We start from the raw sequence: 25,660 nt of genomic DNA, 5'->3' as shown, positions 1-25,660 counted from the left end.
GCGTTTTTGCAGATCAAGTCAGCGTTTTTGCATCTGGCTGCTAGCGCTTCACTTCTGGGATCATTTCATCACCAGAAACCTCCTCTGCTCCATCTGCGTTTTTCAGCTGTTTTATTGGTCTCTTTGTGTCGTTGACACCTTCCACAAGTTGCTGGGCACCTAGGATACCCATCAAGCCTTTGTTTTTTCAGCAAACAGAAGGTTTTTGGTGCCAACAAGTGCAACAAAAGTTTACTGCCAATTGACTTGCGTTTTGGCAGCAAGAGGGCTGCGCTCAGCCTCTAAACCCCGGATCTCGCCACCACCTGCCCGGCTTTGCATTTGGTGCATTGCCGGCGAGTATCCTCTCCGCCTTCATAAGATTTCAGCCATTACCCCTTGCTGTTTTCTATGTTTTCAGCCCATCTAGGGCAGTGACAATGATTCACCATCCTTCCCATACTCTGCACCGCTACGGACCATGCTAGGAGCGTACGAGCACGCTGAAACTCGCTGGACAGCAGCGTTTTCATCACCTTGCAGTTGCGTTTTTGGGTGGACAGCAGCCACATGGCTTGTGCTTTTCATAGAGGATGAAGTTACCTCCGCCAGGACACCATCCGTGGTGGTCTGTGCGGTCTCTCAGTGACTGCTGTAGCACACGATATCTTCGACATCGGCTTGATGATCTATGGACGTACGATCCTTGGGAGATCCATTCATTCCAACCATCATTCGGCGGTTGCACACTCCAGAGGGGTGGTGACTTGTGATTTGCTATGCACACACCTATGCATTCATCAGAGGAGGACACACGAGATATGGCCATGCTCATGGAATATGGGATTGCGACATTCCCAGAGAGGACACCACCATCTTGGGTGGACAGACACTTACCACTTGACCTCGACACGTCAGATCACTCGCTTACACAGGAGCATCTACATGGACCTAGGGAGAGGATCTTGGATCTCTTCTTGGACAGGTTCATTGCTTGGATTTACAGACTGGAGTGGGACTTCGGTGCTTTAGACTCTCTTGGAGAGTTTACCCGCAAGATGCGGGAGATCAGGCATCCCATGACTACATCCGGAGTCACCCAGAGCTTGGCTTGGATGGTAGTGCAGTTGCTCTTCTACACTCCTGATCATTTGGATTGCTACCTTCAGAGTTGCTTACACTCACCCTCGGTAACCTTACAGCGGACTCATCCCCCGACCTAGGCAATAGGCCACTTCTAGCTCATTCACATTGAGAGCCACACCGACAGGCGGTTTGGTGGCATTGTTGGCGCGGATTCTGTTTTGGTTGACATCGGAGGATTGGAGGCAAGAGATACAGGCAGGACGATGTAGACAGATTAGTCTGGCCTTTCCTCTTCTTAGAGGATCTTGACAACGCAGACTCCTCAGTCTGGCTTCCCTTCTTCTACAGGATGATTACGGTGCAGACAGCTTGGTCTGACCACACCTCTTCTCAGAGGCCCTTAACAGCGCAGATTGCTTAGTCTGGCTTTTCCCTCATCTTGGATTACCCTACCTATTGACAGGACACCATCCGGTGGTGGTCCGTGCGGTCTATGGGTGATTGTTGCAACTTACGATAGCTTCTACAATGCAGATTGTTTAGTCTGGCTTTCCTTGATTTAGAGGAGTTTACGGCGCAGATTCCTACATTTGGCCTTCCTGGGGTTTTACAAAGCTTAGCCACGTGGCCACGTTGGGTTACAGATTCATGCATTGATAGGCTTCCGATCATTCTCATGACAGTTCCTAGGCTTCTCCGTTTTCTCCAGACGGGTTGACTACAGACACCACAGATCCTATTGGGCATGACACTCGCAGGTCTATTGATACTTCTTTTATGATAAGGAGTTGTTTTCACACCGAGTTCGGGACCTTCAGGCAGTATCATCACCCCATATCGGCGGAGTACTGCAGGTTACTATGCTGCTCGTGACGACACTTTACCATGGAGATTTCTTGGCCCCTGCTACACTCGCGGAGTTTGTCGGAGTATTGTCCTTTAGTGGTCATCGCAACAGACATCTTCATCATTTGCCTCACATCTTCGGCTTCATGCGGTTTGTTCAACATCAAGTGCTGAGAGGGGGTGTTACTTACACCACTTTGTTGCTTCACTGTAAGGTGCAACGGAAGTGAATGTTGAAACTTTGCTCAAGATGAGTGCTCCGAACTGTGCTCAAGGGTTCCTTTTACTTACGGAAGGGAGAGCCTTCCGTTCCTTTAGTGAGAGAGTGCAAACGATCACAAACAGTGGATAAACACTGTGAATGAAGGTGCATGAGACTGAGAGATAGAGAGAGAAGAATATGACACCAGAATGTTGTCAAACCCTCCTCCGAAGGCCCCACTCTCTATGGCGAGAGCGGTTTACTATTGATTGCACAAATCTCTACAATGCTTGGACTTGTCGACGATGTCGACGACGATGAGACGGGCTGAAATCTGAAAACGTTAATGGCTGAAATCTCCAAATCTTTATTTGTTGAATTCTGACTCTATGTCGGTGACGATGGCGATGACGACGATGCAAGGACGAAGCACTGAAAACGCAGATGCTGAAATCTGCCTTTTCCGGGCTGAAACTGCAAACTTCGATGAATCTGACCGTGCGGCGAGGATCTATTGCAGGAAGGTGAGATCTGCGAGGTTCGTGGGACTCTACTGCGGTGTGTCTATTCTGAAAATTGAAAACGCTGGTCCTTCTTGAGCTCTTGTCGCGACGGAACTGCAAAACGCTGGCTGTTATGCTGCTGCAAAAACGCTAGGGCTGATCTCTCTTCTGTTGCAAAAACGCTAGTGTTTTTGCTGTCCTGCTGTTGCCAGGGCTGATCTGTTGTGCAAAAACGCCAAGGCTAGTTCTGGGTGAAAACGCTAGGCTTGCATCATGCAGAACGCTAGGTCTGCTGATGGTGGTCTTGCTGAGAAGTTGCTTATTGAACAAAGTGTTCCTGCTGCCTCTTCTGCCAGAAAGTGCTAGTGCTAGGTTTACTTATATACATGCTTAGTGAATTTGCCCTACCCAGTTTCCAACAAAAGTCACTTAAAAATAATAAGTGAAAAATGTCAAAAATAGGGAAAATAGGTCTATGCACTGTAAAAATGCTCCTGATGATCATGCTGTGTGCAACCAGAGGATATGCATCTATTCTAAGTGTCTGGACATGCACGGTCTACGAATAGACTTACAAAAGTGCCAAAACACTTCCTAAGCTAACTGAAATGAACCCATGTCATGAAGTAGCTTGTGCACGTACACATAGGGTTAGATGTGTCACGTGACATCCCCTCCTTTTACAAGTGAGGTACTTGTACCGAACTGTATGGCGTTGAGGGAGATCGGCGATAGTGTCTGGAATCCTGGAAAGGACTCTTCGCCGGCCCTCTTTGATGTGTGGGTCATGCGATACTTCAACTTCTTAAAGGTCTACAACGCTTGCTTCTTTGGGCCGCGCCGAAAGCGACACAGTCATCTGTGGCTCCTTCAATGCTTCAACTTCGTCTATAGTCATGCGTCTACCTTCTTCAAGAATCTCCGAGGCTGAAATTCCTGAAACCACTTCCAACACAAAAACATGAACATACCCTTTCCATGTAAAGTGATTGGAAAAAGACTATTCGTTCGAAAAAACTGTGCATGCAATGCAGATGAACAAAGTGACGGAGTGCCAAACCGTTCATCAAACACACGCAAACAATGGAATCGAAACTTGTCTTTCTGATCTAAATCAATCAACGGTGGCAAAACACAATGGAAATGTAGATGCTTGATGCTCAATCCTTCTTGTGCGCTTTCTAATACCGTGTCATGCTAAGGAAGAGACATGGAATGTGAATTCCTTGGGTGCAAACATTTTGTCACGAGGACGTGGCAGTTATTAACCATGTCACAGAGATGTGGCAACTGCTAACCTTGGTTGTTGGTTTCTTTCCAATGGGGTTTATTTTATTTATTTTGAGACCCTCTTTTTGAAGTAGCAAACGGTCGGACATTGTATGGCCAATGTGAATGGTAGATTCACCCGCAGACGGGAAGTGGTCGGCACTGGAATTCGTATGGTAAGAGGATGTCTAGGCTCAGAGCAAGATCATATAGGTCCCCCCGTCGCACTTAGCAAGTTGGTGGATACTAGGAAGTGAACTCAATTAAGGCGTAAAGTCAAGGTGGGACTACCAACAAAAAGTATCCGACAGTTGGGCCACATTGCATTTTTGGATGCGGTCCCAATGAGGATAGATGGTCAGAAGACCAGTGGGAGCCCAACGGAAGTATCTCCTAAAATTTAGGGAACTGCTATTTTGGGCCACGAAATGTGTTCGTGTCATTACTTTTGGTATGACTAGGGGAACACTTTACAACTCTGCCGCGAAGTCAACTGACGCACCAGTTGAGATATTTTTAGCATGGAAAGCCCAAACTCGGAAACTGGGCGACGTGTCAGCTTGTGAGCGATTCTGCCACTCTGGGAGGCAAAAACGAGCTGCATATCATCAAAGGGGGCGCCATTTTCATCCACAGGCGGATTGCAACAGGTACAGAAGCTATGGAATGCTTACCTTGCCCTCTATGCACAGTATGGTGACGGGAGTGATGCCCCGCACGCTACATACTGCTCTCTTTCTCCCCTACGTGCAGTTATGTGATGCCCCACAAGAGGGCTACTCATTTGACTGATGTACACTTGTGTGGGTTCATGCTTTTGTGCTGAGGCAAGAGCCTCCTTGAGCAGGAACAGGGGTAGCTAACTGCTGCTCCAAAGCAGGCACTGGTGAGGGTCATAACCTCACCGTATTGGTGCAAAATCAGCGCTGTGTATGCGCTGTAATTTGACTGTTTTTCAGCCATACGGACGCCAGGATCATTGGGAATCGTGCCCCACTGGCAAAGGACAGCTAGGGGACTGTTTGGGGCTGAAAACAGGGCAAAAACCAGTAAATACAGCGTGCTGAATTTACTGTTTTTGGACAGGAATCAGAGGGTATACGACAGTGCAAGCGAGTTCCAGTAGGGGAATTGGTTTCGCGCAAGTTTTGGGGCTGTTATGCTGCCGAAATTTGGCCAAATCAAATGGTATCTAGGTGGATACACGTGAAGGATTCCCAGGACCTTACCTTGTAATTCACCCTCCTAAAGAATAAAGAAATACCGAAAGGGGCGCCAATTTTGGGGCCTACAGGTTGTCGGCGTCTGCTCGGAGCATTCTAGCTTCCGAGCCGTGTGTGAGTTGAAGTGTTAATTCCCATTACGGGTTCTCTTTGCAAAGTGCTCTGTGTGTGTGTATAAAGTAAAGAATTTCGGGTGAAAGCCAACGCCTACCGCCCTACGGGCCGGTTTCACATTTCATCTTTTCATGAGAGTTCCGCATACATCCGTGCTCATTCATGAGTGAATCGTGTTCATCGTGCAATATGGCATGCCTGTGAAAAGGGATCACATAAGGACGGTGACTAGAATATAGGAAAGCATCACGAATGAAACACTCGAACAATGCGTGTTGACTAATCATTCAAACACTTAATACTTCCTGAGGGGGTTCTTTGGACCTCGACTCGAGAGCCAAGATCGGTTGTTCGTGATCGATAGAATCTGCAACGAGGTTAGCTTCGCTAGAAAAAGTATCAACTACGCCATCATCCTTGTGAACAATCACATCTTTTTCGTGCAATTTATCATGCTTGTGAATAATCACATCATTATCATGCAAATCATCATGCTTATCATTATCATGCAAATCATATGTATCGTGCTTTGGAAAAGAAGAGACTGAGAGAGTCTCCTTCTTCGGATGCTTTTCAATCTTCGCCTGCACATTAGAAATATGTAAGCTGCAGTGGAATGAATGTTGAACTTTGCTCAAGATGAGTGCTTAAAACTGTGCACAAGGGTTCCTTTTACTTACGGAAGGGAGAGCCTTCTGTTCCTTTAGTGAGAGAGTGCAATGGACACAAACAAAGTGGGTGAACACTGCGAATGAAGGTGCATGAGACTAAGAGATAGAGAGAGAAGAGAATACGACATCGGAAAGTTGTAAAACCCTCCTCCAAGGGCCTTGCTCTCGATGGCGAGAGAAGTCTATACTATTGATTGCACAATCTGGTACAAGATGCCGATGCAGATCTATGTGATGCTATGCGAGGTCAACGGTGGTGCCGACGATGATGAGACTAGGGCTGAAAACTGAATGCTGTGAACTGGTTCTTGTCGAGCTGTTCTTTATCTGCTAAATTCGATGGTTCTTCTGCTGAATTTGCTGTAGCAAACGCTGATCTGCTGCTATGAGAAACGCTGACTTGCTGTTAGTAAAACGCTGATTGTCTGGTCTTCAAAAACGCTGACTTGCTGGCTTGGAATCGCTGTAATTCAATGCTGAAAAAGGCTGTTGTTCCATGCTGAAAAACGCTGGTACAATGCTTGTCCAAAATGCTGGTATGCTGGTCATGAAAACGCAGACCTGCTGGGTCTTGGAATCGTTGGAAAAGCTGAGTCTTTAAGGCTGAAAAACGCTGCCTTTACAGGCTGCTGAAATCGCCAAGTTATGGGACTGAAATGTTGGCTTTACCTTGAGGGGGAAACGCCAGGGTTCTTAGGGATCTTGCGTGAGAATATGCTTGTTGAGCAATGCTCCTGCTACCTCTTTTGCCAAAACTGCTAGCACTAGGTTTTCTTATATACTAGCTAATTTGCCCTACCCAGTTTCCAACAAAAGTCACTTAATAAATAAGTGAAAAATGTCAAAAATAGGGAAAATAGGTTCTGTGCACTGGAAATGCTCCTGATGGTAATGCTGATGATCATGCTATGTGCAACCAGAGGATGTGCATCTACTCTAAGTGTCTGGACAGGCACGGTTTGCGAACTGACTCACAAAAGTGCCAGATCACTTCCTATTCTAGATTGACTTGACTGAACTGAACCCTGGTCATGCTGTAGCTTGTCCACGGACACATAGGGTTGGATGTGTCACGTGACAAAATGAGAGACGAAGAATGAACAACTTGCTCTCCACGAATGATAAGGGGAGAGTCACTTTTGGCATTGAAAATGCACGTATTTTCCGCCCAATCAATGAGAGGGTTATGCTCACGAAACCATCTAATGCCCAAAAGCCTATCACATCCTGAAAGAGGAGAGACTACAACTTTTTTGCGGAAAGACACTTGTTGAATAGTGAACAAAACATCAAGGCACTCTTGCGTGATGAGAGAGTCCATACTAGGAGAGAAGCCTGACACCTCGAAAGGAGATGTCTTGCGAACCTCCAAGCGGGCTCTTTCGACAAGAGAGTCACTAATCAAATCATGCATACTGCTTGGATTAAACAATATGACAAAACGTTGACCCTTCACATGACCATAACATTTAATGAGAGACTTATCAATGGGAGGATCATAAGAGACTTGGGTCACACTCGTATTCTCATTTATTGCATTGACAGAGGAAGTGGGTTTTGTGGGTTCTTTAGTTTCATTAGATCTAAGCTTTGTTCTTTTTATGTGACCCTTGATGTGACAATGAAAACAGCGACCTTCTTTAGAATAAATGCTTTGTTCTTCCGACGTGATGTATCCTCCTAAAATTCCTTGTTTTGCCTTTTCATAAGGAGTGAGCTTAGGTTTAGCAATTGTGTTAGCTTTACCCTTAGGTTCATTTGGAGAGTTCTATTGGAAGATTGGTTCGAAGAGTTACCTTTTTTACCATTCTTACCGTTCTTACCGTTCTGAGGGTTCTGAGAGGTACTTGTGAAAGTCTTGTTTTCCTTAGGCTTTCCCTTGTTGTGCTTCATTTCCTATGCGAGAGCAATCGCCATTGCCTTGTTGAGATTGATTGGGTCGAGGACTTCGACATCAAACAAGATATAGTCATCCAACCCGAAAATGAGAGCCTCCTTGCACTCATTATCCGATTTGCGTAATTGGGTGTTGAGCTGCAAAACACGATTAGAGAAAAACATAACTTGTATACCATTTTGCTTGAGACTGCGCAAATCGTCTTTCAACCGTGCTAGGGACTGTGGGGGCATAAACTGCGCCTTGAGCTTGTCTTGGAAGTTGACCCAATTGAGAGAAAGGGACGCGCCATCCTCGGCTTCCTCTAGGTGCGAGGTCAACTGTGCCTCTTGCCATGCGTGGTACCAATTAATGGCATCATCGGCAAGGTACATAGCTGCCGTCAAAACCTTGCTATTTCCTGTCTTCTTAGTTGTCGCAAAAAAAACATTAAATCGATGCAACCAAGAATGAGTAATCGTAGCATCCATCTTACCATCATACTTACTGAACTGAATCTTCTCTGTGACGGGGTTGTTGGAGTCCGAATCTCGGCTTGCGCCACTTGATGAACTACCAACATCTTTGACTGGCTCGAACTTCGAGGTGAGAACCTGTCGAACCAATTCTTGCATGCGTAGTTCTCTTTATGCCTCACGCTCTGCATGTCTTTCTTTGGCTGCCAAGAGTGCTTGCTCACGCTCATGTTCACGCTCCAAGGATTCTTGTCTATGTTGGCGTTCACGCGCCAAGGCTTCTTGTCGTTCTGCTTTTCTTTCTAGTTGTGCCATCGCAACGCGATTCGCTTCTTGTTGTTGTGTCTCATGTCCATCATCGACTTGACCAAAGCCTCCATAGGATTTGGTGCAAACCGTGGTGTAGATGGGGAAGGGGGAGGGTGAGAAAAACCTCCTGGTGGGGAAAATTCTTCTTCACCACTACCATGCTCATCACCTCCATGCGCGGTATCCATTCCGCTTCGGGTAATGACCATACACTGAAGTCGTGGGTTCTTAAGTTCATGAGAAACTTGGGTTCTTGTGGTTCTTGGGTTCTTGAGGGTCTCGAGGTTCTTGAGGTTCTTGAGGTTGATCTTTAGCTTGTAATCTGTGTTAGAGAAGGATCTTCTCTTCACCCGAGTTCTTCTCTTTTCTGCGGGTGCACCCCTTGGCGGTCTTGCGCTCAGACCAAGGTTGCTTTTTCCCACCTCACGTCGATTGGCCGGCCGCTAAGTGCACGGTCCGCTCTCAATGAGTGAAAAGAGGCACAAGGGGAGGTTGGACAAGCCCCTCTTTCTTGGGTTTCTTGTCACCCTTCAAAAACACGATCAGGAATCGACACGCCCAAGAGGTCTTGGGTTACGTGCGACTGCAACAAGCAAAAAAATTATGTGGTTCTTATGGTTCTTTCCTTGAGTGATACAGAACATTGCCAAAGCTCTGATACCAATGTAAGGTACACGGAAGTGAATGTTGAACTTTGCTCAAGATGAGTGCTCCGAACTGTGTCAAGGGTTCCTTTTACTTACGAAAGGGAGAGCCTTCCGTTCCGTTAGTGAGAGAGTGCAAACGATCACAAACAAAGTGGATAAACACTGTGAATGAAGGTGCATGAGATTGAGAGATAGAGAGAGAAGCATACGACCCTAGAATGTTGTCAAACCCTCCTTCGAAGGCCCCACTCTATGGCGAGAGCGGTCTACTATTGATTGCACAAATCTCTACAATGCTTGGACTTGCCGATGATGCCGACAACGATGAGGACGACGATGAGACGGGCTGAAATCTGAAAATGCTAATGGCTGAAATCTGCAAATCCTTATCTGTTGAATTCTGACTCTATGCGGGTGATGACGGCGATGACGATGCGCTGAAAACGCAGATGCTGAAATTTTGCGTTTTCCGGGCTGAAACTGCAAACTTCGATGGATCTGACAGTGCGACGAGGATCTGTTGCTGCAGGAAGGTGCGATCTGCGAGGTTCGGGGGCTCTATTGTAGTGTGTCTATGCTAAAAACTGAAACGCTGGTCCTTCTTGAGGTCTTGTCGCGTCGGAACTGCAAAACGCTGGTTGTTATGCTGCTCCAAAAACGCTAGGGCTGATCTGTCTTTTGTTGCAAAAACGCTAGTGTTTCTGCTGTCTTGTTGTTGCCGGGGCTGATCTGCTATGCAAAAACGCAAAGGCTGGCTCTTGGTGAAAACGCTAGGCTTGCATCATGCAAAACGCTATGTCTGCTGATGGTGGTCTTGTTGAGAAGTTGCCTGTTTCCTGCTGCCTCTTCTGCCAGCAAGTGCTAACGCTAGGTTTATTATATACATGCTTAGTGAATTTGCCCTACCCAGTTTCCAACAAAAGTCACTTAAAAAAATAATAAGTGAAAAATGTCAATAATAGGGACAATAGGTCTATGCACTGTAAAAATGCTCTTGATGGGTTCTGACTGTTATCTGATGATCACGCTGTGTGCAACGAGAGGATATGCATCTATTCTAACTGTCTAGACATGCACGGTCCACGAACAGACTCACAAAAGTGCCAAAACACTTCCTAAGCTAACTGAAATGAACCCATGTCATGAAGTAGCTTGTCCATGTATACATAGGGCTAGATGTGTCACGTGACATTCACATGTCTAGGGCATACTTGTACGGCTAGTATGTCTCCGGGCTAGCCACCCATAGCCTAGGTTGCACTTGGTCCGGCCGCTGAGTTTGGGACCAGCCGCCCACTTTTGTCCGGCGTCCATATTTCCATATATCATTTTTCTGTTGGATCGTGGGGATTTTTATCAGCCCTTGCCCTACCTCCCCTTTGGCACCTATTTATAGGGCCAAGGGGGTACCCACTTCCATCATCTGTTGTACTGATTGTCTTTTACTCATGGTAGTCATGGGGGCGTGATCGCTCCCTCTTCACCATCTCTTGCGTTTGTGTCTACTCTCTCTCTCTTTCTCTCTCTCACGCTTCCGCACACGCTCACTCTCACATAAGTGCCCTTGATGCTTAGTCTCTCCAAGGGGAAACTTCCTAGGAAACTTTCTACTGGGAAGGCTTAACTGCCCTTGATGCTTAGCCTCTCCAAGGGAAAACTTCCGAGGAAACTTCGTACGGGGAAGCTTAACCGCCCTTGGTGCTTAGCGGCCTCAAGGGTAAACTTCCCAGGAGATTTTCCAATTAGGGTTAATTTTTTTTAATCTCGTCTCCTATTCTCCATGAATCGCTTGCAAAATAAACATACTGTTGTCACATGCAGATGGCTTTGTTTGCCACGTGGACATGCTTCATCAACTTCGGGAGCCAATTTTCCACCTATTCTTAGGTAGAATCCTACGAGGATCAATATTGCCAATTTTGTGAGCCTATTCATAGGACCTGCATGTTTGGACGAGTCCATTTTACTAGTGTTGGAACCCTCTTACATAAATGGATTATACAAGCGTTTTGTTATACTATGGTGGGCATCTAGTGTGACGAATGTAGTTTTAGGCTAGAAGAATTCAACGAGCGGATTCATGGGTCGGCAAATGTGCGACACCTTTCACCTAGCATTGGTCGAGTTCATTAATAAGTCAACTAGTCACTTTTATTGATTTATTTTAGAAACTTTGACAGACGTTTTGCCCTACCTAAGCCTTAAAAAGTTCTTAAGCCTAATTTTCCACTACAAAGGGAGGAGACCTGCTACCGTTTTGCATTGGTTGTAGGAAGCCCCCAAGATCAGCTAGCGTTTTTGCAAAAGACCAGCGAGCGTTTTTACATCAGCAATCGACCGTGGCATTTTTACTCAATGACAAAAGATCAGCCCAACGCTTTGCATTTGGCAACACATCAGCCCAACATTTTCAGATTTTAGCCCTTTCCCTCGTCGGTACTAGCCCGGATATGTCACCGCTAGCTTCTCCGTTGCAGCCCGGAGTTTCGGCAGCCCATTGAGCCTCTTTTCGGCCATTCCCTTACTGCATGAGTGCTCCGTTGCTATTCATGAGTTACTCCATCATCAACTGCATTTTCAGCTCTGTTGCGTTTTGTGTGCCAGACCTGCGTTTTTGCACCCAGCTTTCAGCCCTTGTTTCCTTTCACACTGGGAGTGCACATCAACCCTAGATCTACCCCTTGGTGGCCATGAACAACCCCTCATTGAGACGGATCCAAAGGTGCATCAAATCAGTCTCGGAGGTGCTTCATCTTGAAGAGTTACTGAGCCTCTACCTTTGAGGAGTTATTTTGCGGTTTCATGAGATATCATACATAGGACTTGCCATGGTTTTTGGACATTCCAACGGACATATCCATCTTTACCTCCCATGTAGCGTTGCTCTTGCCAATCTTCTTGCGTAGGGGCAACATAGGTTGGCCGGTAACCTTCGTGGGCATCAACGTTTGCATCTCTATCCATTTGCTCTACAATCATCGATCTGGTTTGCAGTTTGGTGCACCCCATCCGAGTTCGTGCAGCAAAGGCTTGCTGGTAACCAACAAGGAAATTGTTGATCCTGGAGGCAGTCTATTGGTTGTGAGTAGATGTATCATCACCATCCCTATCTTTTGGACATTTCAACATCACCCAGGGGAGCCTTTCTCAAAATTAGCCATGGACGACATTCGAGACCATCTTATGGCATGCGTGGATAGTACCTCACCTTAAGCAGGAGGAAATGTCACGTGCACATGGCTCTGTGTGCCACGTGGACATGCTTCGTCGACTTCTGAAGCCAATTTTCCACCTATCCCTTGAGTGTTTAGAATCCTAGGAGGATTAGTACCGGCAATTTTGTGAGCGTCCATTAGATTAGGTTTTCGAGGTTTGGAATCCTCTTGCATAAATCGATTGTATAAGTGTTTTGACTTAGGTTTTCTTATATAGATCCTTACTCATTTTCCCAACAAAAGTCACTTAAAAATAATAAGTGAAAATTTGGCTAAAATAGGGAAAATAAGGCTATGCACTGTAAAAATGCTCCTGATGGGTTCTGATGGTAATCTGATGATCATGCTGTGTGCAACCAAAGGATATACATCTAGTATAAGTGTCTGGACATGCACGGTCTGCAAACAGACTCACAAAAGTGCCAGAACACTTCATAATCTAGGCTGACTGAACTGAACTGAACCCATGTCATGAAGTAGCTTGTCCACGTACACATAGGGTTAGATGTGCACGTACACAAGCGCTTTGCATTTGGCAACACATCATCCCAACGTTTTGAGATACTGGCCCTTTCTGTCATGCCAAGGGTAGCCTGGTAGGACTAGGAGGGCACGACCTTGGCAAAGTGTCGGACACACTTGTAGTAAAGGGGTCTATATATAGCTAAGCGCTAGAGGGCCAGGTGAAAGGGTAATTACTCGTAGATTTGTCTCCCCTCTGTCTTACATTGGCATTATGTTCATGTTTTTGTGTTGGAAGTGGTTTCAGAATTTCAGCCTCGGAGATTCTTGAAGAAGGTAGACGCATGACTATAGACGAAGTTGAAGCATTGAAGGAGCCACAGATGACTGTGTCGCTTTCGGCGCGGCCCAAAGAAGCAAGCGTTGTAGACTTTAAGAAGTTGAAGTATCGCATGACCCACACATCAAAGAGGGCCGGCGAAGAGTCCTTTCCAGGATTCCAGACACTATCGCCGATCTCCCTCAACGCCATACAGTTCGGTACAAGTACCTCACTTGTAAAAGGAGGGGATGTCACGATGACACATCTAACCCTATGTGTACGTGCACAAGCTACTTCATGACATGGGTTCATTTCAGTTAGCTTAGGAAGTGTTTTTGGCATTTTGTAAGTTATTCGTAGACCGTGCATGTCCAGACACTTAGAATAGATGCATTCCTCTGGTTGCACACAGCATGATCATCAGGAGCATTTTTACAGTGCATAGACCTATTTTCCCTATTTTTGACATTTTTCACTTATTATTTTTAAGTGACTTTTGTTGGAAACTGGGTAGGGCATATTCACTAAGCATGTATATAAGTAAACCTAGCACTAGCACTTTCTGGCAGAAGAGGCAGCAGGAACACTTTGTTCAATAAGCAACTTCTCAGCAAGACCACCATCAGCAGACCTAGCGTTCTGCATGATGCAAGCCTAGCGTTTTCACCCAGAACTAGCCTTGGCGTTTTGCACAACAGATCAGCCCTGGCAACAGCAGGACAGCAAAAACACTAGCGTTTTTGCAACAGAAGAGAGATCAGCCCTAGCGTTTTTGCAGCAGCATAAAAGCCAGCGTTTTGCAGTTCCTCGCGACAAGAGCTCAAGAAGGACCAGCCGTTTTCAATTTTCAGAATAGACCACCGCAGTAGAGTCCCACGAACCTCGCAGATCTCACCTTCCTGCAATAGATCCTCGCCGCACGGTCAGATTCATCGAAGTTTGCAGTTTCAGCCCGGAAAAGGCAGATTTCAGCATCGCGTTTTCAGTGCTTCGTCCTTGCTTATCGTCGTCATCGCCATCGTCACCGACATAGAGTCAGAATTCAACAAATAAAGATTTGGAGATTTCAGCATTAACGTTTTCAGATTTCAGCCCGTCTCATCGTCGTCGACATCGTCGACAAGTCCAAGCATTGTAAGATTTGTGCAATCAATAGTAAACCGCTCTCGCCATAGAGAGTGGGGCCTTCGGAGGAGGGTTTGACAACATTCTGGTGTCATATTCTTCTCTCTCTATCTCTCAGTCTCATGCACCTTCATTCACAGTGTTTATCCACTGTTTGTGATCGTTTGCACTCTCTCACTAAAGGAACGGAAGGCTCTCCCTTCCGTAAGTAAAAGGAACCCTTGAGCACAGTTCGGAGCACTCATCTTGAGCAAAGTTTCAACATTCACTTCCGTTGCACCTTACCAGTGAAGCAACAAAGTGGTGTAAGTAACACCCCTCTCAGCACTTGATGTTGAACAAACCGCATGAAGCCGAAGATGTGAGGCAAATGATGAAGATGTGTTGCGATGACCACTAAAGGACATTACTCCGACAAACTCCGCGAGTGTAGCAGGGGCCAAGAAGGTTTGCACCAAATCCTATGGAGGCTTTGGTCAAGTCAATGATGGACATGATGGGGCCAGGGGGGGTACCCACTATATATCATCTGGCATTTGTTTTTCCTGTTGTAGGTCAGTGTTGTGTTCTCTGTGTGTGTGTGTGTGTGTGTGTGTGTAGGTGACGCAACAGGTGAGTTGAATTCTCTCTCGCGCGTAAGGTTCTGTCTTGCAGCAGGTGCAAGGCGCGCAGGGCAGCAAGAGGTAGCACGCAGGGCAATTTTGCCTGTGTGTTAGGGTTTCGGGCATCAGGAGGCAGCTCGCAGGGAGATTCTCTCTCTCTGCAGGTGACGCAACAGGTGCAAGGCACGCAGGGCAGCAAGAGGTAGCACGCAGGGCAATTTTGCATGTGTGTTAGGGTTTCGGGCATCAGGAGGCAGCGCGCAGGGAGACTCTCTCTCTCTGCAGGTGATGTAGGTGCTTCCTCTCTCTCTGTAGGTGACGCAGCAAGTACAAGGCGTGCAGAGATTGTAGTCAGCAGGGTTAGCGCGCAGGCTGAAGAGGGCGCAGGTGTAGGACACGCAGAGGCTGTAGCTGGCGAGCTTCTCGCACAGAGGGGGCTGCGCGTGGATTGAGCCAGCGCCCAACAGGGGCTTGTCTAAGCCATGAGTTGACCCTGTTCGGGGGTGGCTACGTGCATTTCTCTGCCATTGCACAGGACAGCGAGTGCAAGGCCTTCATTTGAGCTGCCTCAATCGCTTACGCCCGTAGTGGGCTGAGTTGACGTATACACCTGCATCGGGTTTGTTTTGTGGTATTTTATTTTCTCCGCCAGGACTCTGCCGAGCCAAAGCGTTGAGTTGTTTTGGAGGTTATGCTGATTCCTCGAGTGGGCCACGAACCCACATCTTTGTATGCCAGTAGTTGGGTGAGCCAGCGTGCCCCGATCCCCCCCCACCATTTTGTATTGTAAGTTGTGGGGGGTTCGCCGAGCTGAGGAGGATATACCCTCGCTCGCCTATCCTTGTTTTTGGATAGGTTTCTAGTGTGCCCTGTCTGCATGGACTCAGCCGAGCCAGAGCATCGAGCTATATGCGCATCGCCAATGGAGGCCATGAGCGCTTCGCCAGTGGAGGCCATGATCATTTCGCCGATATGTAAGCCCCATACGAAGGAAACTTTTGCGCTTACAAACAAGCGGATAACACAAATGGAAAGGGAGATGAAAGAATGGAAAGCAGAGATGGAGGGATGGTGGAAAGAGAAGGCCAACCTTCTTCAAATGTTTCTTAATGAAGGCGCGCAATGGAAGAAGGAGAAAGAGGACTTGCACACAGAGCTACAAGCATTTAAGGCGGATTTACAGGCACTTAGAGAAGAGGTCACAGCCCTCAAGCGAGAACTTGCGGATAGAGTAAGCAGTGGACTGGAAGAAGGGGAATTTTAGCCCTCGGTGATAGACGAGATCAAGGTCATCAAGGAGCAGGTACGGATGATCACACAGGAGGAGAAACAGAAGGTGGTAAAGATGTCTTCGTGGATGGATGTGATCACGAAGACACAGAAGAAGGCGGATGAGGCCGAGAAATGGATAAAAGTTGCTAAGAAAGGGAAAGGGAAAGAAACCACATCCGTCCCCACTCCTACAATCATCAACATGACTCTAGAAGAAGAGCAGCGAAGGAAAACTAGAACCTTGCATATAAGAGTAACCGGTCTAAAAGACCGAGATGATGTGGAAGGGGAAGTTGAAGAACTTCTCCGCATGATGGGTAGTGAGGCTACTCATAAAAAGGCATGGAGGGTAGGGAAGAAAACACAAGGCAATGGGGAGACTTCAAAAGGGAGAGCTTTAATCATCCGTTTCCCATCCATGGAGGCAAAGAAGGACTTCTTGAAGAAGCGCCCTACACTAAAGAAAACGGGCATATTCCTTGGAGATGACCTCACTCTCACACAGCTGGCGCATATGAGAGAGGTAATGCTAGAGATTCAAGCGGCAAGGGAGAAGGGAAAGACGGCCTTCTACAAAGATGGCCGAGTGGTGATTATAGAGCGGCGCTCCACATGACAGTGCGAGACCTATGGGACCACACTCAAAGTTGCCACCTGGAATTGTAATGGATCTATGCGCCTTGATGTGGGTGCCTTTGAGGATAGTTTTACGGGAAGAGACATCGTCTTCTACTCTGAGACACATCAGGCACCGAGGCAATCTATGCCTCACATTAGTGGATATAGATGGGAGACAGCCTGTAGACAGGAGACACGATCAGAGCACAGAGGGCAAGGCTTAGGAGGAGCGGTAGTGTTATTCAGGGAGGAGTTGCAGCCATTGATACATATAGCCCGCAGGGATGAGCAAGCTAGGTACATGTGGGTGAGATTGAGAGTAGAGACAAGCAGACATCTTTACATTGCTATTTGCTACTTTCCCCCGAGTACGTCAGTTTATGCACCACCCAGAGGACAGTCCCCCTTCTCTATTCTGGATGATGATATATGGGAGTTCTCTAGAGATGGTGACATCATCATTCTAGGGGATTTCAATGCTAGGACTGCCCATCATCAGAGGACATGCTGAGAGAGTTGGATGTTGCAGAGACGGGCCTATCCAGACTATCACAGGATGGAGAACACACTGAGTATGGACGACACTTGATAGACGTGGGGATTGCACATGGATTGGCCATCTTGAATGGCCTACAGAGATTTCCCGCTGTTGGGGGTTTTACGTGCTTTCCATACAGACATGGAGCCAGCATAGTGGATTATGTCATGGCACAGCCGAGCCTCATCTCTAGTATCCAGCACCTTACGGTTGGCCCCAGACCTGTTGGTGTGGCAGTGGATCATGCTCTTATGTCGCTGACCATTTCTTTTCAGTTTAGTGTAGCACACAGGCGACGGGCAGCAGCCCCTACTCGCTACACCTTTATGCGGGAGACGGACTCTGTATACATAGACGGGATCTACAAACGCCTGTGCACAGAGGAGCTAGGGCGACCTCTGGAGGAGCTTACTACTATACTGACACAGACACTACATGATGCAACAGCAGAGGCATACCCACATACCCAGCCTGAGCAGAGACACCGTTCGGGAAGCATGCCCCAGAACAACTGGTATGATGAGGAATGTCGGGACACTAGAGCTAGACTTCAGAAGGAGGTGCTTTTGGGGGACATCACTCACAGGCAGTCACAGATTGACTTCTGACGCCTAGGGCGGCGGAAGAAGAGGGCTTTTTTGGCTCGCCTAGAGCAGGATCTATACCAGCTATTCTTGAGTCAGGACTCACGTGAGGCATGGAGGCTCTTTCATGAGCCCCCCCCCCCCCCTTGCCATCACTTCTATAGAGGCTTGGGGCTAGTATGCATCATCTTTGTACACAGTTCTTGAGCAGTCCCCCCTTCCCGACCCCCCCGATTGCTTTTGTAAACCGCTGAGATGGTGAGAAGGCCATTGACAGGATGAGGATGGGAGAGCATATGATCATGATGGCTTAGTGGCTGAGCATTTCACGCATGCCAGAGATTTACTAGCAGAGCTTCTAGCAGTTATGTTTAACCGTGCCATGTGTGAGGGCTTGCCTTATACTTGGAGCCTATCTACGATTGTACCTATCTTCAAGTCGGGAGACCCTATGGAGCCTAGGAACTATCGCACTATCATGATTGGACACACATTGGCACGGTTGTACGCATCTATTCTTGAGCAGCAGTTGAGTAGATGGACAGAGAGGGAGGGGATACGCGCAGTCAGGCAGGCAGGTTTCAGGAGGGGCTTTTCTACTCTTGACCATATCTTGACACTCAGAGCCATCATTGAGGAGGGCAGAGCGCATGGGAGACGGATCGATTGTAGCTTTGTGGATTTCCGCAAAGCATTTGACACAGTGCCCAGAGCTAGATTGATGCGCAGATTACAGCAGATGGGAGTATCCAAAGAGCTCATTTGGGGGGTCATGGCATTATATACGTCAGTAGTGGGGCATGTACGCACCCTAGAGGGTCTATCCACACCGGTTTACTCCACTATTGGGGTGAAGCAGGGCTGCCCGCTCTCTCCTACTCTATTTGGTAGTATGTAGATGAGGTTTCTGACTACATTGAGAGAGACGGTGATAGAGGTGCACAGCTGGCAGGGACATGGATTCCACTATTGTTATATGCTGATGATATTGTGTTGATCTCCGACTCTCCGGAGGGGATGCTACGTCACTTGGATGCTTTGCATAGGTTTGCCCAAGAAAGTGGTTTTTCCGTCAACCTTGGTAAAACCAAGGTCATGTACGCACCCCAGAGGGTCTATCCACACCGGTTTACTCCACTATTGGGGTGAAGCAGGGCTGCCCGCTCTCTCCTACTCTATATGGTATGTATGTAGATGAGATTTCTGACTACATTGAGAGAGACGGTGATAGAGGTGCACAGCTGGCAGGGAGATGGATTCCACTATTGTTATATGCTGATGATATGTGTTGATCTCCGACTCTCCGGAGGGGATGCTACGTCACTTGGATGCTTTGCATGGTTTGCCCAAGAAAGTGGTTTTTTCGTCAACCTTGGTAAAACCAAGGTCATGGTATTTAATACCACCCCACAGTGGATTAGGAGGTGAGCACCCGCCTTCACATACGGCCAGGAGAAGGTGGAGTATACAGATGCTTACACTTGCCTTGGAGTGGTTTTTAGTGGGCCAGCATTTTCATTAAGGAGGGTTTCAGAGACTAGATTGACCAGAGCCCATGCAACATTGGGTAGATTGGAAAGGATGTGTTCACAGGTTCAGTTTCAGGAGCCTCGGACGAAGCTCTGGCTCTTTGACACTTTGGTGGCTTCTGCATTGCTTTATGGAGCTGAGATTTGGGGATCTTCACTGGATCATCATGGGAGGACAGGCCGCAGTGATGGATGGGGGGACATGGAGAAGCCTTTGGTCTCTATGATCTCGCGGCTCATTAGAGCCAAGGCTTCAGTACCACGTGCTATTGTACGAGCAGAGCTAGCTGCCCCCCCACTGGTGGTTGAGGCGCTCACCAGATCTGTCTCCTTCATACACCGCATATCGGAACTTCCCAGAGACAGATATGCACGCCTTGCACTTGAGTGCTCTCAACAGTTAGCCATGCAGGGAGATACAACATGCTGGTATTGGGAGATAACATCATGGTTTCAGGCACATGGGTTCAGCATAGACAGATTGCCCCCCTTCAAGTACTCACTGGATGCGCCCTCTCTGACTCTTACACAGTCCGAGATAACCAGGCTCATTCGCCAGGACTTGACTCAGCTAGACACCAAGAGGACATGGATACAGCCAGCACAGGACCTAGGCTCGAAGATGGCTTTCTACAGAGAGCATCTCCTCCAGCTTACGGAGGATGGTTTTGTGACGAGGCCCAGATACATGGACACCCACTTGTCTCATGGAATACGATGTGCTATTGGCCAGATACGCACATCTTCACACCAGCTGCGGATCGAGACCGGGAGATACAACGGAATACCAGCAGAGGCCAGGACATGCCCCCTGTGTGACATTGAGCCTGAGACAGAGTTGCACTACACATGCCACTGCCCCGTCTACGAGATACGAGGCCGCTTCCATTGCTTGTTCAGAGAGGGCTTTGGACCATTCTCTAGAGTCGTGCGGTACGAGGATCAGAGATGCCTGGGTTTGTTTTTGCTCGAGCTGCGCAGACACAGAGAGAGCCTGATGAGAGGAGAGGCTAGCCAGTCTCAGAGACTGATCACAGACTTCTTTAGAGCTGCAACTGGACACCCGGAGGAGTTACTACCACAGCAGAGCCCGTTGCTTTACACCAGAGGCATACTGATGGACCGAGCGACTGAGCTAGGGAGATCCAGACGCCCACGACTTCGGAGGACTACATAGCATCGACGGAGGCTGCATCAAAGGATTCAGGTCACTTTGGCTCGACATGCACGATGCCCGGTCAGACTACTGACCATGGAGGAGATTGATGAGATCCGCCAGCGACCGATGCTGGATCTCTTGTGATCTAGCTATCCTAGCCAATTGTTTAGCTGCTTAGTCCATACCTAGCAATTTAGGATTCCATAGTATTTTATTTTGTCATTTTGTCATTCTGTCAATTTGTCATCTTGTTACTCTGACTTTGTATCAGATCCACCACATTGTAACTTTCTGGTTTCATAGGTCACTTTGGCCTTTTGAAGACGTTAATATTTCATTTCATTTCTCTCTCTCTCTCTCTCTCTCTCTCTCTCTCTCTCTCACGCTTCCGCACACGCGCACTCTCACAGGACTAAGGTCTGTGCACTTGGAGGCCTAAGGTGTGCAGCTCATGGGCGTCTCTCTCTCTCTCTCTCTCTCTCTCTCTCTCTCACGCTTCCGCACACGCGCACTCTCACAGGACTAAGGTCTGTGCACTTGGAGGCCTAAGGTGTGCAGCTCATGGGCGTCTCTCTCTCTCTCTCTCTCTCTCTCTCTCTGCACCATGGCCTTCCTTTGTCAGCTGCAGTTAGATGATGCAAAAGGCAAAAATGGCTTAATTTCAAAGAAGAATTTTGATAGGGACTTAGACGTGCTACTGCAGCTAAAATTTACAATGTCATTGGCGCCTATGCTTGAAACTGATGCAGAATCTGAAATTAACACACATAGCACGGTATTCTTTGGACCAGTGGAATGAAGGTTGTGCAAGGTGCACTTATAAAGTTCTTATGACTTGTGCTCCAACTCAATAGCTGTCCATGCCTTTCTAAATTCCTCTTTCAAATCACATGTAATGCATGTCATCTTGGTTACGTGGCAAATTTCGGAATGTTGCGCTGTACGTTTGCTGATAATGAAGCTTTGCTTGACTGAACTTAAAGCTCTTTTGCAGAAGCAAAACTTTTACCAAAATTGCAAGGGTGCAATCTATCATACCATCAAAGTTGGAGCAGAATGCTGGGGTTAACGGTAGCGTTCTGCTGGAGAACTCCCTTGGTGCACGTGCTCTCTCTTTCTGCAGGCCCTTCTCAGGGGGGACAGAGACAGTGAGTTTAAATTTTGAGACGCCTCAGAGTAAGTCCAGTCCATTACTTGCAGACTGTAAAAAAAAGGCTGATTTTGAGAAATACTTGAGTGGCTTTTGTACTGAAACCACACTATCTCTGGTGCATCAAGCCATGGAAGTTATGCATTCCTCTGATGCAAAATGCCTTTTTAGTGCGGCAGCAACCACACAGGAGGTCGCTAAATTCTCCAGATTCTTGTACAATATGCTGTTTAGGACTTTCTTGCAAGCACGCAGGTTCAATGATGCTGTTGAAGTTCTTGAAGAAATGAAGAAAACTGGCATTCCAGTGAATCTCAAATCATTTTCTACTTTAGCATTTTTTTATGCGAAAGCTGGAATGAAGGTGGAAGCAGAGGCGACCTTGGATACTATGAAGTCTTTTGGTATCACGAAAACACTAGATATTTATCGTGTTTTATTTAATGAATACATAGCTGCAGGGGATGAAGAAAGTATTGAGAGGCTATTACAGAAGTGCTCAGAGCCAGAGGGCCTCCTTGATGCTCCCTTGGATGTGTTTGCAGAGCTGGGGAAGGCAGAAGAAGTACTGAAACTTCTAAACAGGATGGATGCAGCTGGCATTGCTCCCCGGAAAACCACATCTCGGAGGGTCGTGAAGTGCTTGTGCAGTGCCAACATGTTGGATGAGGCAATGAATCATGTCATGAAATTGCAGGAAAAGGGAGGTCTTGATGTTTTCAACGCTTTGATTGGTTCTCTTGTTGGGGAAAAGAGGTTGGATGATGCTTTAAAGCTCGTGGCCAACATGAAGAGTATTGGCTGCAAGCCAGATATATCAACTCATCACCATCTAATTTCTGGTTATTTAAATACTGGGCAAACTGATAAGGCCCTTGCACAGTTGGAAGAGATGAAGCTTGATGGCTGCAAGCCTACTTCCGGGACAAAGAAGCTCTTTGAAGGGACCCTCGACAAGACTAGGATATACACGAAGGCCCTTGATGAGGGCGAAGATGCAGCGGAAGGGACTCATGTGAAAGCAGCAAATAGGATTTTGGAACTTTGTGAGGGAAAATTGTGGAATGCTGATATTGAAGAAGCTTTGTCTGGATTCTCCAAAGACCTCACAGATAAAGTGGTAAAGAAGGTGCTGCAAAAGATGGAAGTAGCTAATCTTAAAGATTTCTTTACGTGGGCGGGGAAACAAAAAGGTTATTCACATGGAAGACATGAATACAGAGCCCTCATCAGACGCTTTTTAGATGCTGGTATGTTTGACATTTCCATGGAATGTCTTGAGGAAATGTGGCAAAAAGATGTGAAAGTCCTCCCCAATGATTTTGCGGCAGTAGTCTATTATAGTGGCAAAGCTGGCAGGATGACAGAAGCAAAGGAAGTCATGGATAAGATGAGGTTTTTTGGCTTAAATCCAGATGCGAATCTGTATGCTGCTGCCCTCTCTGGACACATCAAGGCCAATGATGATGAGGGTGTTGCCAGGGTTCTGCAGAATCTTTCAGATGTTGGAGAATTCAATGGTGCCATTGCAGCATTCGCTAGAGCTGGAAAAGCAGACTCTGCTTTAAAGCTACTACAAGTGATGGAGGAGAAAGGTTGTCATGCAAATGTGAGGACATATGACTGGCTTGTGAAATGCTTGTGCAGCGCAGAGAGGACAGAAGAGGCTTTAGAAGCTTTGGAAAACATGCAGGCAGCAGGTCTGGATCCAAATGTTAATATTTACAATGCCCTCATTAGTCATTGTTGCCGACACAAAAAGCTAGACGAAGCATTAAAACTCTTCTCTCAGATGAAAGAAAAAGGCTGTCAGCCAGATATTGTGACTCATAACAGTCTGATTTCTGGGTATTTAAAGTCAAGGCAAGTTGACAGAGCACATCAACACATGGAGCTTATGAAGGCTGAAGGTTGCATGCCTACTCGGGAGACATCAAGACTTTTTGTCATCAATCTCAGCATGTCTGAAGAGCTCGATAAAGCGCTGAAGGAATTCGAGAAGGCAGCAGAGTGTGGTAACAACCTGTCAATAGATGCCTGCAACTGTCTGTTGAAAGGGCTTATCAAAGCTGGGAAGATGGATGTGGCGTTGAACGTTTACAATAGCGCGAAAGGAGTGGCGGACACGAGCACCTATGTGGTTATGCTACGTGGTTGCTGCAACTTGGCGAAATTTGATGTGATTGAGCAACTGCTAGCCGAGGTGAGGGCAAGGGAGCTACAGCTTCCTGTGAGTACGTATGTTCTCCTCCTCCAAACATACAGTCGAGCGAAGATCAATAAAAAGGTATCTTTGGTGTTTGAAGAGCTACAAAAGAGTGGACTATGTCTTGATGGGCCGAGGACAAACACAGCTCTGCTTGATGCTTTGAGTCGGGGGTGCCAACTCGATACAGGGGTGAAATTTTGTAAGCACCTTGCAGATATCAGTGCCAAAATAAATAGCCGGCAGCTTAAACATTTCTTTCGCTTGCTGGTTAGATCAGGTAGGGCAGGTGAAGCCACAGAGTTGTCGAAAGAACTGTCTGAGAGAGGCTGCGTGATTCCAGAGAAGTCTGAGGTGCAAGCAGCCTGAGGAGTTTTCATATTGTTGACCTAATTAGCTCGAAGCTCACATTCCTCGGTCGGAGTTGAAGCATGGAAAGCAACCTTCATTTTATGTAGAGGGGTTCTTCCATTGTGTCAAATGGCTCATGGTCCTATTTGTATTTCTTTGCTCTCGCACAGCTCTGTATTTGTCCCTTGAATGATGGATATGTGACGCTGTTTGCTGAGGTAACAAGAAAGCATAGAGGATTTCCAGGCTCCGCCGATTGTTTCCAGTGAAACTCTTATTGCAGGTCGTCACAGCTTCTTTGTCATTGATGAATGAGCTTTTGAAAACGAGTTGCTTCCTCTTTGTTTATTTTCTTTTGGAGAGAGTTTCATGTCAGCTGGCCATCGTTTCGTCTTCAAGAACTGTGCTTAAAGAGCATCTTGTCAACTGGTGCAGAGAGGTGCTTTTGTTGATGTTGAATGTCTCTCAAAAGCCCATCTAAAACTATGTTTTTTTTTGCAGGCATTGAAATGTGGACAAACCCTGGAATTTCTACATCCTTGTGAGCCTTCTGTTTCATGTCTGCCAGCTGTATACAGATTGAATAATGTCTCAGCGCTTGAAGAGAGCTCGGAGAATACGGGTTTCTGAAGTGGGAAACCAGGTGGATCTTTGGACCCCCAATTTTTCTGAATCCAAACGATCCAAAAAAGGTGGCACTGATTGATGACGTTGCAAGGCTGGATGTCCTGGTTATGACCCTTCTCAAGCAGTATTTCCTGCCAAGTTAGAGGTTAGTGATGTAGAGGTGGAAGGGCATAGTGCAAAAGGACCAACAAGATAATTGTTTCTTCAGACTTTCGACATCAGCATCAGTCTTTGAATTGTGTAGTGGCTGTCTAGCATTCAAATCCTCAATACGAGATTTGTTAGTATCCGAACGTGTTCGTATTTAAATTATAAGAGTAATTCACATGATACCCAGCGCTTATTTGTTTTGATGATGAGCTGACATTGCGTGTTTAACAGCAACAGTAGTTTTAATTGCCATAGGCAAGAGGTTTAATGAAGTAATTAAAACTAGTTCTGTAATTGCACACTGGTGTCTTGTTTTCCTCTAACTTTTCGGATTTAATTTGTGAAGTTAGAAACTAATTCTTGAAGTGTTTCTCATCAAGAAATTAGCTTATGAGCTAAAGGAAATTGAGGATTTTTTTTCTATGTTAAAATGAGCATTAGAGTAGGAGATTGATCATAATTGTGAAATTGACATCTTTACCAAGTTGTTTGCTCAAAAAATCATAAAAGACTCGTACCTTAACTATTTCTCAAGTTTGTGAATCCTTG

The 25,660-nt window shown here is 46.7% G+C and overlaps 1 protein-coding gene across 2 annotated transcripts in view; it reads left to right on the top strand.

Annotated features, from left to right (window-relative positions):
- LOC147457143 (uncharacterized) overlaps positions 1-25,291 on the top strand; it is a 30,387-nt gene extending 5,096 nt beyond the window's left edge. The window contains exons 2-3 of one of the 2 annotated variants that reach the window (XM_086512129.1): positions 21,622-24,617; positions 24,836-25,291. In XM_086512129.1, coding sequence (XP_086368255.1) covers positions 21,622-24,352 — 2,731 coding nt within the window. In that variant the 3' untranslated portion in view covers positions 24,353-24,617; positions 24,836-25,291. Of the gene's footprint in view, positions 1-21,621; positions 24,774-24,835 lie in introns of both variants that reach the window. The other variant, XM_086512130.1, reaches the window with a different exon arrangement.
- Positions 25,292-25,660: the final 369 nt, after the last annotated feature.

This window comes from Adiantum capillus-veneris, chromosome 5, assembly GCF_014529385.1.
Source record: "Adiantum capillus-veneris isolate H3 chromosome 5, ASM1452938v2, whole genome shotgun sequence".
In the NCBI taxonomy this organism is placed as follows: Eukaryota; Viridiplantae; Streptophyta; class Polypodiopsida; order Polypodiales; family Pteridaceae; genus Adiantum; species Adiantum capillus-veneris.
Note: the sequence above shows the minus strand (reverse complement) of the source record. Positions and strands in the feature narration are given on the sequence as shown.